Source organism: Thunnus thynnus, chromosome 22 (genome assembly GCF_963924715.1).
Source record: "Thunnus thynnus chromosome 22, fThuThy2.1, whole genome shotgun sequence".
NCBI lineage: Eukaryota > Metazoa > Chordata > Actinopteri > Scombriformes > Scombridae > Thunnus > Thunnus thynnus.
The window spans coordinates 3248247-3263710 of record NC_089538.1 but is presented as its reverse complement, the minus strand read 5'-3'; the positions used below and the strand labels follow the sequence as shown (position 1 = coordinate 3263710).

The window sequence follows — 15464 nt, the reverse complement described above, 5'->3', positions numbered from 1 at the left end:
CGCTCTCCTCTTGTGAGATTTATTCCTGTTGTCCCCGCTCTGTGCCGACACTGTGCAGACACACGTCTGTGTTTTCTCAAACATTTGCTGGATAGAGGGAAGCCATTAAACCTAGCTCTGCTCACAAACAGCCCTGTTTTCAGGATCCAAGGTGATGCTGAAAAGAATGCTTTTATCTCCGCAACTGAATATTTTCATGGCATAATGCTTCTGGCAGGGCCGACCTATGCTGCATTGTGCTGCAGAATAGTCACAATCTAAGCTCTGTGGCTGCAGCTTGAATCCAAAAAGTCCAGGACAGACGTGTGTAAACTGTTGGTTTCAAAGAGGTTTCAAGAGAAAACTTTAGATACAGATTTTTATCAACATGTGAAGGAGTATGGCAATAAGTTTAAACATCATCAGTGAGGGTTTCCTATGTCAACATCAATATCTAACTACTGATGCAGACTGTGAGCTGAGTCTTGTTCAGGTATGGTCGATGGCCCAGTCAGGTTTTTATTTCCTTCCTTCATGTTTCAGACTTGTTTACTGAGCTTCTCCAGACAGAGGAGCCTGAGGGCAAAGTCCACTGACACACAGCGAAGAATGAGCAGAAATATGCCCACCCTTTATTTCTGCCCATTTTCACTGTGTCTCTCTCTCTGTATTTGTGTGTGTGTGCCTGTGTATACACAGCTGTGACTACCGCTGATTCATGTGTGTCTTTGCATGCCTGTTTGCATTTGATACAGTACCTTAAGCACATTATTGTCTTATATAATGCATGAATGTGTACATACAGTATACATACAGTATTTTGTAGTTTGAATATAGGGTGAGCACCTGATGTATGTGTGTATATGTGAATGCATGTGTCCCAGTGTGTGTGTATACTGTGTATACTATATGATTAGGATGCTTATTTGGAGTGTTCTAACTGTATGTGTGTGTATGTGTTTGTGTGTGTGTGTGTTTGTGTGTGTGTGTGTGTGTGGCCCACATTGGGGCTGTGTATGGAAATTTTCAGTGCTGGTTGGTTATCTGATAGCAGTTCAGAGAGACTGGTTTACAACAGTGACCTTCTTGTGTCATCCAGCAGAGGTTTCACTGTGTGTTGTGTGATGAGGGAGTGATGGCTTCAACCATCAACCTTTCCTGCTCGCAGTCGATGGCGATGAGGCTGATTCTGACTGGCCTTTAAAGGATCATTCTTGTTTATTACATCTAGTGTTTCATCTTAGAGTTTTGTCCATCATTCTTATCATTAATGATAACATTGTACGCACTTGTCTTTTGGTGAGATATGGGAACCCAACTAAAGTTGACTTCTGCTGAATAGAAGTCAGATGATCAGGTTTTAAACAAACCCACAACAGTCAAACTGATTTGGGAGAGAAAATTAAGGCGAAAAGGCTGATTTTCTAAACTAAAATTGCGGTGAGTAAAATATTTCATTTGACCTGAAAATTTTAAGATTTTAACTATTGAATACTGGCACAAAATAACAACATTTTTAATTCTTTTTTGTTTTGTAACATATTACAGTAATGTCATTACCTTTAACAGTAACGAGTAGTGTAAGGGATTACAAAATTTTGATATTCAGTAATTACATTTCAGTTACTAATCCCAGCAATGCTTCATTACTTACAGTTTGGAGGTCATCTTGTTTGCTGTCATACTGGTAGTTTGATGGAAGGTTGATATCACTTTAGTCTCTGTGTGTTCAGTGGACAGACAGGTCTGGTACGTGCTAGCTTTGTGCTAGGCTGGAGGTTTGGGGACAGTTAGGCACCACCTAAAGAGGACTAATGCAACTGTAACTCCAAAGTTGTCTTGTTTACATGTTGTTTCTTCTTAGCTTGCTTGCTAATGTTAGCTACCGGTAAGGCTAGATTCAGGAAAACAGCTGAGAGGACGACACTTCATGCAGTCACTGGGGCTAATGTTAACGGTTAAGCTAACATAAAGTGAGCTGTTCATGGCCACCTCTAAAGTCCAAAAGCTTGTTAAACCACAATGTCTCCTTTTCTTTTTCTACAAATGTTAAGTGCAGAAGATAAATGAGTAATATGTACTTTGTCAATGTTTATATTTGTCAAGTAACTTGCCTAACACTTAATTCCAAAGATATCATTGTTGCCCTTCAGACACACCAAAACTCTATTGCACTTTTTATACCAACACACAAGCATGCATCAAGAAAATACCTCTCTGTACTGTCTCTCTCTCTCAGCCACCTGCACACACTCCCTGACCAGTCAGTCGGACCAGTCTGTCAGAGAAAGCCTTTCAATTATCTCAGCTCAGATCTGACCACAGGGGACAAAGAGGAGTGTGAGACATTCTTCAGGATGTTCTTCTAGATATTACTCTCTGCTTTCTGCTTTTTGTACAGCGCCTACAGGCACAATGTTTGTTCCAGTTCTGTATAGTCACCACTTTTACAAGTCTACTATGACATTGTTGTTATACTATGTTTTTATCCTTTGTGATAGACAGAGGTGGAGGTGCACAGCTGAAGAGGGAAAACCTGAGTGGTACAGACAAGTTGCGACTAGCTCAGCTTTGACCACATTAAAAGGAACTTCAGGAGCCAAAGAGCCTGAGGGTTGTTACTTTGTGTGTAGATGTGTGTGTGTTACAGGGATGCAGTGGTGAGTAAACATACTTGAACTGACCTCTGGTCACCTTTTTATTTGTGGAAAAAAATCCCATTCTAAAGCTGATGTAAATCAATAGGTAAAGTTAATAGTTACAATACATTATTCTAAGAAAGTTTAAACTGATGTAGGTTACATCAAATGCATTCTTTTTACACAATCAAACATATTACAGGTGACATACACTGACAATGTGTAGGCATTATAGTTTTTAGCTAGCTAAGGTAGGCAACGTTATTAATCCGTTGCTCCACCTTTCTTTACAAATATTGGATGGATTGCCATTAACAGACATTCATGGTTACCGCAGGATGAATGCTAATTAGCTTTGTAAAATTCTTTCTCTAGCACCATGATGAAGTTGACATTTTTGGTTTTGAGTGAAATATCTGGACAGCTGTCCCCTGACTTTTCATCTAGCATCACTAGCAAGTCAAAATGTTCAATTCTCTATAGAAATATGTCAACATCTACTGGATGGATTGTCACAAAATTTTGTATGGACATGTGTGGTTGCCAGGTGATGATTCCTAATGACTTCGGTGATCCCAAGTACAGCCTCATAGAGCTACTAGCATAATTGTAGACTTTTACTTTTAAATATTTGGAGGTTGTTTTTAGCAAGTACAGGAAGTCTGCTAAACCTGTACAAGTGTATATCTTGTTGGCGGTAATTGCTTCCTTTTACATATATTTTGCATCCGTTTTCCATGAAATTTTTCAAGAGCTGTTGGTGGGGATTTAGGTGTAGACAGCATATAGTCCTGGTAAAGTACTGTGGAAGAGAAAATATCACAAAAATAGTGTTTTCAGTGCAGTAATAAGCTGCAGAGTACATAAACATTATGGAGTGATCCCTTATCAGGGTCAGACAAGGCAAAACCTTTAGATTTTCATCAGATAGGCTGCTTTAGATGGGTTAAAAAGAACATATACGGGATAGAAAATGTCAGGGGAATACAGGATGAACAATGTAAGGATAAAATACACTTTAAAGAAACAATACAATGTGAAAAAATCACACAAAGACAACATTCAGACTGAATCAAAAACAAGTAAAGGTGCATCTAATTACATGTCCCACTCCTTTTCCATCTCAACATTAGACTGACTACAGGCTCTGCTATCTCTGATTGGCTGCCTGTGCAGTGAGAGTGGTGGGAGGTGTAGAGGGGGTTGGGATGCTGCTGGTGCCCCCCCCCGCCCCCCAACCCTCCGGGACGACCAGCCACCATCTGCTGGTAAGGTAACACCACCGGTGGGGGCCAAGTGTCCAGCTGGGTGGACACTGGAGACCAGCACAGCGAGAGCAGACACAGAGGCTGAAAGCCATTAGACTTCATCAATAAAAGCCCAAGCTCCTCCAGCTATGTGATTCACTGGATAATTGAAAAGTTAATCACTGCTAGGGTTTATTGTGAATTGTTTATTTTGAATTAGCAGCTGTACAGGGGAAACAAGGTCAAGAGATGAATAAATGAGCGGAGAATCAGGATTGAAGTTGCACTTGTGAAGAATTTGCCCACACCAAGGAATTCCTTCAATTTCCTCTATTTAGTTCCACTTCTCAAGTGTAACAGGGGCTGATAGAGCTAAAAATTGTACCAATATTGACATAATCTTTAAAAGATTTTGATGTCATGTTTGATGTCAAGTATTCAGCTGTTCTCCTAATTCTTATCTAAGTGGAAATGTCTCTGAAACAGCAGCTAATATTTGCCTTGTTTTTGTCTACACTTTATTGGAGTGTGAGAAAACGAATCCATCTGCATCTCTCCGGGAATTCATTACTGCAGATGGGGCTGGAAGGCAAATACTGCAGCCACTATAAATCAGTATTATATAAACCAAATATCTGAAAAACCTCTGTTATGGCTTATTCCCTGGGGATGATAAATGTGCATCATAGTGTAAAAGCCAACATAAATCACTATATATAAACTGTCTCAGCAGTGAGTTCATCATATTTTAGGACTGGTATGTTTATCCCCTATATATCACTACAATAGTAAAATGTGTTTTGCATCATAGGATATTTCAATAACATTCTTCAGTACTTGTGTAGAAACTAATGTATCAGCGGTAATTAATTTCTTTTAATACCACACCAGATTTCCTTAACTAATTAGGCCTGTGAGGAATTTCCAGCCTTTTTTTTTCCGGCCAGTTTTCACATCATCCTATTTGAAACCAACCATCTGTGACTGTCCCATTTTACCTCACCAACTGTCCCATTTTACTTGAACATGCCATCAAAGTGAGGTAGAGGTTCTTGATGTGTTTGATGATCTAAAGTTTCTAAAGTATTTTACTCTGCAACATATTTTCTTTATAGAAATATATATAGAAATATAGCAGAGATTCATAACAAATTCTAAAAATAACACTTAAGGTAGTCTTCAGAATTTTAGGTAGTTTTCTTGGTAATCTACCAAAAAGCGTTGCAAATTACCTGACCTCACCCTACACTGATTCTAACAAACTTTATCTCTAAAATCTGTAACAAGCACAAGCTAAACTTCTGCTAACCCAACCCTGATTTTTAATCAGGTTCAGGCCATTTTATTGTGTAAAGATTCAGATCTTGGGTTGGGTTCTTGTCTCAAATTTTGTCAGTAGCCTACCAGCTGGGTTCAGTTGGGTCGGGCTGTAAAGAGTTATTTCCGGGTTCGGTTTAGTTTTAAACCCCAGCATGACACAGAACTCCACCCTACGCTTCCCATTTGGTCACATTTCTTACAACCTTAAGAGGTTCCAGAAATGATCAACTTTGTTTCATTAGTTCCTAGAATGTGTAGAGAAAATCTGTACATCATGGTTATATATAAATTCTTAGAGAATATACACTAATGTTTCCCTGAAACCTAAACAAAAGATTTAACTCATTAAAGGTTCCGGTGATGCAATGTTCTATTAAAAGAACAGAAGAGCAGTTCTAGGAACTACTTTGACCACATGGGGAACTTACGAATGTCCTCCTAACCTTCCCAGAACATTTCCCCACTCAGAGATTGCTGATGGTTGTTTTATGGAGACCACATAGTTCTTCAGGGTATTTTAATTTACAAATTAATTGATTTATTTCAAAAGGACAAAGATATGGAGAGACAAGATGACAAATGGCTTACATCTAACTGTTCTGTTTAGTAAATAATATAGAATTAACAATCTTGACATGAATGTATTTTTTACAATCAGACTGGATGGACTTCATAAACACTAGACAATAGGTAAGCAGATATAATTTTCTTTAAAAGGGCACTACACCAGTTTTACAAATAAAAATCAGCTTACACATCAGCAGTACTACTCAGCCTGTGAAAACAGTTGTATAATATCTGCTTTGGCTGCGGAGGAGCTTTATCAAGTCTGCGAAAATAACCCCCTGATGATGTCATAGTGATGTCATCAGGGTTGTCTTGCTGTAGCTTTGGTCAGAGAATCCTGTAGCAGAATGCAGAAATCCTGTATTGAAAATTGGGGCCACAGACTTTGAAAGACATGGGTGTTTATCAGGCATAGACAGTCTAACAAAGAAACGCTATTGGTTGCATCATGGGAAATGTAGGATCTGTTTTTTTTTTTTACAATTTGACCCATACTATAGACAAAAAAATCAGGATATCTTGGCCTCTGCTGCGTGGATGTTTACCATTCTTGATTTAAACTGTCTCTTGTGAGTCCCCTAACATTATGGGAAGGCAACACTAAAATTACAGAAGCATCCCTTTAATGTATGCTGTCCAAAATTGTATAATTATTTTGTCTTATTGTTTGTACCAGGACTCCTTAGGAAACAATACTGAGTGGATAATCCTGGTCAAATTAAGTAAATTATATATCTAGTTTGTATTTAATCACATTTGCTTTCCCATCTTTATCCACTATTTTCCTTTGTATGAGTTCCTTTCTTTATATGTACATCATATAGGGTCCTATCATCAACATATTCTTATAATATTTAGGTATATTAAGAATATAGGAGTGTAAATGGTTTCCTATGATTGTAGGCTTTGTTTTTATCATAAGGGTACAAGAGTGAGAGAGAGGGGGAAGCCTACTTCTCTCTCTCTCTCTCACTCTCTCTCTCTCTCTCTCTCGCTCTCTCTCTCTCTCTCTCGTCCTCAACTAGTCGCTTCAGCAACTAGGAAGCGCACAGTCACTGCTTTAAGATCCGCGCGCACCGACCGAGCGACCGGCTCCCGTGCAGCTCTCTCTTTGAGCCGCTCTCTCTTTCTTTCTTTCTCTCTCTCTCTCTCTCCGTACACATTATTCTGCACCGGCTCCTCCGTGTATAGATGTAGACGGTAACCGGAGCTCACAGTAGGAGACTGTTGTCGCCTTTGCGCCATGGAGGACTGCTGTTCCCCGGGAAGCGAGAGGATGGAAGCGTGGCTGGACGACCACTTGGAGTTCACCCACTCCTACTTTATCAGGAAGGCGTCAAGGTAACGGGGGGCGGAGTGGAGAGGAGAGGAGAGGAGAGGAGAGGGGTGCTGCCACTCAGTGTGTCACACTGTTTTACTTTGTGTATGTGCAGCCTCCAAGTAAACTCACTTTGCTTTTGTGTGCAGACTCACAGTCAATCAGGAGCAGTTTAATTTCCTCTGCTAGTTTAGAGTGTTTTCATTATAGGTATCACTTTACTTCTCTATGTAACCCTGCACTGATCTTATCTAACAACAAACATCCTGTCCGGTGGAGGTGAATGTGGTTCTCTCAGCTCCACCTCGGACCTGGAAACCTTGCGTTCCCGTTCAGGTAGTCTACCTGCAGGGCTGTGGATGTCAGAGAGCTGCTGTAATGCACTCTGGTGATTCACGCTGACTCTGTCTCCGCAGGGCCTCTCACAGCTCGGCTCTAATTCATTTCACCATCCACTTCACAATCAGTAACAGCTCCGAGAGGTGCACAGCGGCCTGTAATCATTAACTTTTACTGCTGCCAATGATTCTATTTAATTCTCAGTGCATACTGTTGAATAGGTCATTGGTGATAATTATACAAGCCTTCCACATAGGTGCCTGTGCCATAAATGAAATGAGTTTTTTTTTCTGTTGCAGCCTCCTCACACACACTCACAGTTTTAGACGTTAGAGAGTGTGGCAAGGAGCAAATTAGCCATTTAATTTGTTATGCAAACACAGACTCCAAATCAGTCTATCTCAGGCGGTAGCAGCCACATAAGGCTTTTTTTTTTTTTTTTTACAGCAGACATATCTGGGCTTTTCATCAGCCTGGCAGCACTTCATCAGAACACTCTAGGTCTGTGTTTGCTTTAGTGACAAACCCTTTCAGATCCATTTATCCTCTTATACCACCATGGCAACTTCACAAAGTTTTCTTTTCATCCAGCGACAGCAAAACAGTCCATCTCAAACCCATCTCCGTCTTCAGATATTTTTCCATACAGGGCATTGTCAGAGGACATATTTCCTAGCGCACTGTTTTCCTCCCCTGCTGTTTTTGACCACATTACAAAGCAAAAAGTGAGTGATTGGCTCAGCGCAAGAGGTTTGCACACATCAGCCATTCTGCCGTTCTGGTTGAGAAGCATTTCTTAGAGAGGTATTGATTCAGCCACACCTCCCCTGGATACATTAGGGTCGACTCTGTGGGGAGGCAGCGCACTCAATGGGAGATGGAGTAACCTGACTGGGTCTGACACACTGCAGTCTCTCATGCTTTGGCGAGATAACAGCCCATTCTCTTTGGCTCTCCAAGTTTTATTTGCCTGGCTCGGAGCCCAAGATACCATGGTTAATTTCATGGCCAGCGCCTTTTACCGTCTCCTCCAGATTTTGGCCTTCCGCTCAGGTGAACAGAGCCTTTGACTGGCGTGAAAACAACCAGAACGAGTCACGTGACCTTGCGGTCGCTGAGTGTGTTTGGAAGCTTGTGTGTGTGTGTGTGTGTGTTGGCATTGCATGGGTTGATTAGACAATGTGTTAGCTGATTAGAGAGCTTCTCCGTAATCACATCCAATTTAGTGCTCACACACAAACATACACCATGCCTGACACACACACGCACACATTGGATTTGTCTCAGTAAATACCCAAATTAGACAGTTTAAGGAGCTACAGCACGCACACACACAGCCAAAAATGAAAACAAAGATATCCACTGTTCCTACATTCACCTTCATTGCCCATGCTCACTTAGATTTTATCTTCATGCATTCATGCATTTCTTTGTAACACTCTCCTGTAATGAAATTGTTCGTTGCATTGTGCTTAGTGCCACTATTTGCTGCATTCTTGCTGTTGTCATTGCTATGACGTGTTTTTATTTGCTGTTGTAACAGACCAATTTCCCATGCTCAAAGTTTCATTTTTGCTTGCAGACTGTTCTCTTGTGATTTAGAAAAAAAAACGTTTTCAGATGCAAAAAATATGCAGAAAAAAAGTCACACACAAAAAGAAATCAGTTTCCCAACAGGAAAGGATTATTTGGCAGAGAGGATGAGCAGATACTGTTACCATTTACCTTCAACTCAAGCAACCAGGGCTAAATTTCCAATTCATCTCAGGTTTTCTCCTGTGGCGTTTTCAGTTTTAGTAAATAATTTAGTTTTTATTATGAGAAAGACTTTTAAAAAAGAAGAAAAACTAGTTTCAAACTAGTTTAATTTGACTTCCCTAATCTTGGGTATTTCTTTGCTCTAAAATTAAACTTAAAGGATATGTCACTTTTGAAAGAGTAAATAATAAAATTGTCTTCTTGCTAATGAAAAGTTGAATTTATAAACAGTAACTTATGGTGCCTAATGTTAGCAAACTTTATATAGATATTGTTGTGTTACTGATATTACTGAGTCAGTTTACTGACCGTTTTTGTGCTACTGTGAGAATACATTTTAACATGTCAAAGATGAATATTTCAGTGTTTTTATCAAACATGTAAAACAAGAAGTAAACACAATGTACCTCACCAGGACACATTTTTGTTGTTTTATACTGTTGGTCCCATTCATATTGATGACTTTAAAGCATCTGAATTAAGAGAATTTTGGGAAATGTAGAAAAAATTAATTTGTCATTATCCTTTAATTGCCTCTTTTGGCCACTGTGGCCACTGTTCAGCAAATAACATGAATTCAACATAAATTGTTTCAAAACCAAATCTAATTCATAAAGTTGTGACAATAAGAAGTTTAGAAATCCTAAGTAGCCAAGCAACACCCTTCTCCAGATACACCACCTCTCATTGGTCTCTGGTTGGGTACAAACAAGTCCTCTGTACTGTAGTGTTAATTTGTTATGTGGTTAAAGTGTAACAACAACTTTAGCTTTGTGTCTACGTAACACTATTGTCATATGGGTTTTAGCTATGCTAGTGGCATGGCTCAGGATGTTGGTCAGTTGACCCAACACTTTGGTCCAGACTGAAATATCTCAACATCTACCTGATGGATTGACACCTGGTTTTGTACAAATATTGATCTTCCCTAGAAGATATATTCTACTGACTTTGGTGATACCCTGACTTTTCTTCTAGCACCTCCATGAGGTTGACATTTTTGTTTTTTATTGACGTACAGTATCTCGACAAATATTGGATGGATTGCTGTGAAATTTGGTTCAGGTTCATTGTCCTTGGAGGATGAATTATAAAAAAAATTGATCCTGACTTTTTAGCTTGTGCCATCGTTATTGGTAATTGGACTAAGTTGGACCAAATACACACTACACTGGCCAGGTTGATACAGACATTTGAGAGATAAAATCATGCGTAAGAGTGGAATTGGGACCCTCAACATCATGTGTGTGCACCGGAGAAATAATAATCTAAAAAACTGTCGGAGAGAGACTCGTGTTATAAGCCAGTTGATCAGGTTTCAGGTCAGTCCCCCAAGTTCACCTTGTGTGTTTGTCCTCCATTTTTTTTCCTTTTCAGTGCAAATTGCAGCACAAATGATAAAGGCCAGACAAAATGTTGTGTTGTCAGAAGATTTTGTAGTTTGCCTATTGTCCAGTGTATTGTTCAATTTGTTTGTTTTAACCGTCTGTGTATGTTGGTGGAAATGGTCATTATATAAGGGGTAGTCTTTTAGATTTAAAAAAGTAAGGTCTGTTAGTCATGAGCTACATGTAATCTGTTTCTCAGGTGATCATGTCTTTTCATGTCTGACTCTTTTACCTCTGGTACATCTGTAACCCTTCCTTTGACAGCTTTACAGATACCGCATGTTGTAGTTTGTCAAAGAGAGACTGATTTGTTTTCTTCTCCATTTCAACAGGGAGATGGTGAATGCCTGGTTCGCTGAGCGCGTCCACACCATCCAGCCATCTGCTTCCAAAGAAAATCCTGCACAGCAGCGGTCACACCAGTCCTCCACAGACACCGGGCCCCCTACTGCCCCCTCCTCCTCCACCATCCTCCCAGCCAACCTCAGCCTCTTGGACAACCGCAGCCCTTCCCCGGCCACAGTCTCCAGCCCGGCCCCCGGCACCCCGACTCGCAAAATCTCAGCGTCAGAGTTCGACCGACCACTCAGACCCATCGTGGTCAAAGACTCTGAGGGCTCTCTTACTTTTCTGAGCGACTCCGACCGTGAAACTGTCCCTCTGCGGGGCTCTGTGATGGGTGAGGGTGTTAGCGGGGGAGGTGGGAATGGAGGTAGTGGCAGCGACCGCTGCGCCAGGCTGCTGGAGCTGGTGAAGGAAGTGTCGAGTCATCTGGATGTGACAGCACTCTGCCACAAGATCTTCCTCCACATCAATGAGCTGATCGCCGCAGACCGCTACTCACTGTTCCTGGTACGAATAGATGGAAAAAGGCTGGGGGTCAATCTATAACTCTGACTGGTTTAACTGGAACACTGAGATCAGCCAAAACGGCAGGAACAGGGACATACAGTACCATGTGAAAAGCTCCAGTTAATTATAGTTCCAAAAAGGTGCAAGGGAAAGACCCTAGTTATGCTTAGTCTACTCAATGGATTTGTAAAATTCAAATGTTTCTTTTCCTGACTGTTTTTATAGTGTAAGCTCACAGTAACGGGTAGAATCATATAACAAATAACATGTAATTTTTCTCTCGGTCATCCATTCCCCTGTTTTAAATCAGTGGTGTGACCACATCCTGTGTGTGTGTGGTCGCAGGTGGGCGAGGACAGCTCAAATAGGAAGTTCTTGGTCAGCCGCCTGTTCGACGTGGCCGAGGGATCCACACTAGAAGAATCCTCCAGTAACTGCATCCGGCTGGAGTGGAACAAGGGCATCGTGGGACATGTAGCCGCCACAGGACAGCCGCTCAATATCAAGAATGCTTATGAGGTGAAGACTAAACGTCTTGTTTTGTCGCCATTTTTCCTAACATTAGTAGGGTTGGTTTGATGCTGGTCAGGCAAGTAATGAGGTGGTTTGCTGTGTGTGGTGAAACAGGCTTGTGTTTGCTTTGGGGTTTATTTGATGGTTCTTGCTGACAGGGCACAGACCTGAGGGGGTAGGAGGGGGATCAAAGAAGGGCAAGTAGGTCAGAGTGCTCCTCTGAAGGGTTCATCTTCACCCCCCTACCCCACACCCCCACCCCATCGCCCACACACACACACACACACACACACTCTGAACTGATTGTTCTCTTTCAGTCTGGTGACATTTAACCCTAGACAGTTTCAGTGTATTGACCTTCTGAGTGATCTGGTTTCAACACAATATTTCTCTCACTTCAATCAATGGCTATCAATCTGACTTTAAAATCTGTCACCAACAATATGTTTTTATGTTTTTCAACATAAAACACATTCAAACAAGATTACACTTTAAAATAATGGTTTGACATTTGGGGGGAAAGGTCTGTTCTCTGTCTTGCTGAGATTGAGAGGAAAAGATCAATACCACCATGTCTGTGTGTTAAGTTTGGAGCTAGAGCTAGGAGACGATTAGCCTAGCTTAGCATAACTGGAAGCAGTGAGAAAACTATAACTGTAACTATTTGATGGCTAATCTAGGCTAATTGCCTACTGACTCCAGCTCTACAAACATGAGAATTGTATCAAATTTCTCATCTCACTCTCAGAAAGAAAGTGAATGGATGTACTGTATTTATTAATGTTGCACAATTATCATTGAATCATATGGACATATGTGGTAATACAAACATCTGATCAGAAAATGTATCACCCTTTTAAAAAAATATGCTGTTCTCATATAACCTGCATTAATGTGATAGTAATTTTTATCCAGACACATAATATTTAATATATCAATGCCAATAAGCTGGACAAATTTAATTGCTGAGTTTACCCTGAAACTATTTTTCCCCCAATTTCTGGCTTCAGAAATTTGGAAAATTGGTTTTCAGCACCGGGACTTCTGCACATTGACCTTTAACCCCTCCAGCTGCCCTCCAAACTATAATTTGTAGGAGTTTTCATATCATTTTTATTTGAACAGTGTCCTCTGATTACATATTTTAAACTGAAAAGTGTTTGGGGTGGAAATTACATGAACGTGGCATTACTATTATGTGTGTTAGCATGTGAGTGTGTGTGTATGTCCGTTTCTTTGACTGCACTCTAACCCTCCGGAAGAATTTTGAGTGTCTTCAAAACGAAGCAGATGTGTGTGTTATGTTTATGTACTATGTGTGTGTGGGTGGAGGAGAGAGAGAGAGAGAGAGAGAGAGGCAGAGAGAGGTAGAAAGGAAGCACGAAATAGAGAGAGAGGAAGTAAGCTATAATTAAATGCATGTGTGTGGTCATATCAGTCTGACTTTAGTGCGTGAGTGCGTGTGTGTGCTTACATGAAATGTCTTCCTCTACAATTAATTTCTATTTGAATGTCAGCAGAGAACTCTGCCAAAAACAAAGTCTGATATTCTATAGCCTTATACAATTATCTTTATGACTATAATACTTGGCAGTGTCAAGACTTCAGACAATGAAATTATACAGTTGTACTTTTTCCAATATAAATGAACTCAGAGAATCAAATTTGGAGGATTTTCTTTCATAACGTGTCCTTTTCTTGATTTTCTGTCTTGTTTCAAGTTGTTGGAAGCTGTTTCTTCAAAGTCCTTGACAGCAGTGAAGTTCTGTGAGAAACAAGTGGAATTACCTCACTGCTGCTGCAGGATTTTTGTTTTAAACAAAAGAATAAGACGCAAGACGCATGAACATTTTCTTATTTGCTTCTAGTGTACTCAGCCATGCAGATAGTTTTGGTTTTATTTGTCCAGGTTTTGAGATATCTGTCTCTCGGATATCTGCCTCCGCCATATCACAATATAGGTGATTGGAGCTTTGTTTGTGGTGCTCATGGCACTGAAAAATTCCATTGTAAAATGTTTTATCAATTTTTACTTCTGTTAATAATCCACAGTGTTATACATTTTCATAGAGGCTACTTCAACAAAGAAATAGTCAGACTGGTAGCTAGCAGGTGGGTCAGTTGTTGAGTGTAATGTTCATCATTTAAGCGATCGGTAGCTGACGTTAACGCTAGCTTCAGTAGCTAAAGTGCGGCGCTGTTAACAGTATCAACAGCTAGGGGTCATCAGTCAGATATCAAATACTGTCAAACTTGCTATATTTAGGTTTATATGTTATGCTGTCATAAAACAATAACACACTTGCCCAAAACTGGCCAAGTATGCACCACATATAATTTAAATGTCACAATTATTCTTGATTAATGTGAAGTAAACCACTAACATACTGTAATATCTCATTAAATGTTCGCTAAATTTGTCAACGTCTCTATAGAAAAGTTTTTTCATGTAGAAACAAGACAAGAGTTTGTCATGTCATTGTTACAAATGTATCTTGTTTGAAATTATATCACCACCAGAAATACCAGAAATACATGCCTGCAGTCTAATTTATCGAAAATTATTGCAATTGAAACCACAATATCGGTTAGAAAAACCACAGTTAGATATTTTTCATTTAGCTCTGCTCTGGATGTTACAGGTTTTGCTTCACCGCCATGAAAAAAGACTGATAATGAAATTTCAATAGGACCACAATCACAAAACAGCATTATCAGCGTCTGACATCATTCATTTTATGTGTGTGTGTGTGTAAGATTTTGTAAGGTTTACCCTCCTCCTTTGATAGCTCTGTCATCTGGTTGCCAGCCAACCAGAAGATGATGATGATGATGATGTGTGAGAGAGAGAAAGAGATGCATGAGAGGAGATGGGCGAGAAAATGACAAATAGAGAACAAAAGTGGATGATGGGATGGTCCACCTGTGTCCAATTAGTTTTCTGTGTGTGTGAGTGTGTGTGTGTGTGCACCTTCTAAGTGAGTGCACTTGAGGGTTCAAGTGTGTTTTTAAGTGTGCGTGCACTTGTGTGTTTTTGTGCGTGTCATGTGTGTAATTAAAGCCTGTAAGTATGTGTGAATATGTGTAATGAAAAACATGTGTGTGTTTGATTCTAGGTGAGTGCATACTTGTGTGAGGGAAAGTGTGTGTGTATTTGGCGATGAGTCACCTTGTTGGTGAGTGTACAGTTCTGTTTGTGTACATGTGTGTATGAATACATAGAAATGTGTGTGTGTCAATCAATATGAGTGTGTGTTTAGCTGTGTGCACTAACAGACTCAATTAATACACAATGCTACTCTAGATCAGAGGTTCTCAAATGTTTTCATGTCAAGGACCTCTAAACTGATTCAAAGTAGACCACGGACCCACATGTGATAAGATTTTTGCTTTTAGATGTTTTATTACAGAAATTGTACGAAACCCATGACCAACAAAGTCACATATTCCGTCATTGTGCTACTTATGGATGTAATTAACTTATTCCCCATTTTGCTGGGGACCCCGTGAACCCCCTCAAGGACCTCACTACTGCTCTAGATTA

The 15464-nt window shown here is 40.2% G+C and overlaps 1 protein-coding gene across 4 annotated transcripts in view; it reads left to right on the top strand.

Moving 5' to 3' along the window:
• Positions 1 to 15464, top strand: part of pde5ab (phosphodiesterase 5A, cGMP-specific, b) — a 95006-nt gene that overhangs the window by 24831 nt on the left and 54711 nt on the right. For 2 of the 4 annotated variants that reach the window (XM_067579083.1, XM_067579084.1), the window contains exons 2-3: positions 10888 to 11407; positions 11753 to 11926. In XM_067579083.1, coding sequence (XP_067435184.1) covers positions 10888 to 11407; positions 11753 to 11926 — 694 coding nt within the window. Of the gene's footprint in view, positions 1 to 6765; positions 7094 to 10887; positions 11408 to 11752; positions 11927 to 15464 lie in introns of those variants that run through there. The other 2 variants (XM_067579082.1, XM_067579081.1) reach the window with 2 other exon arrangements.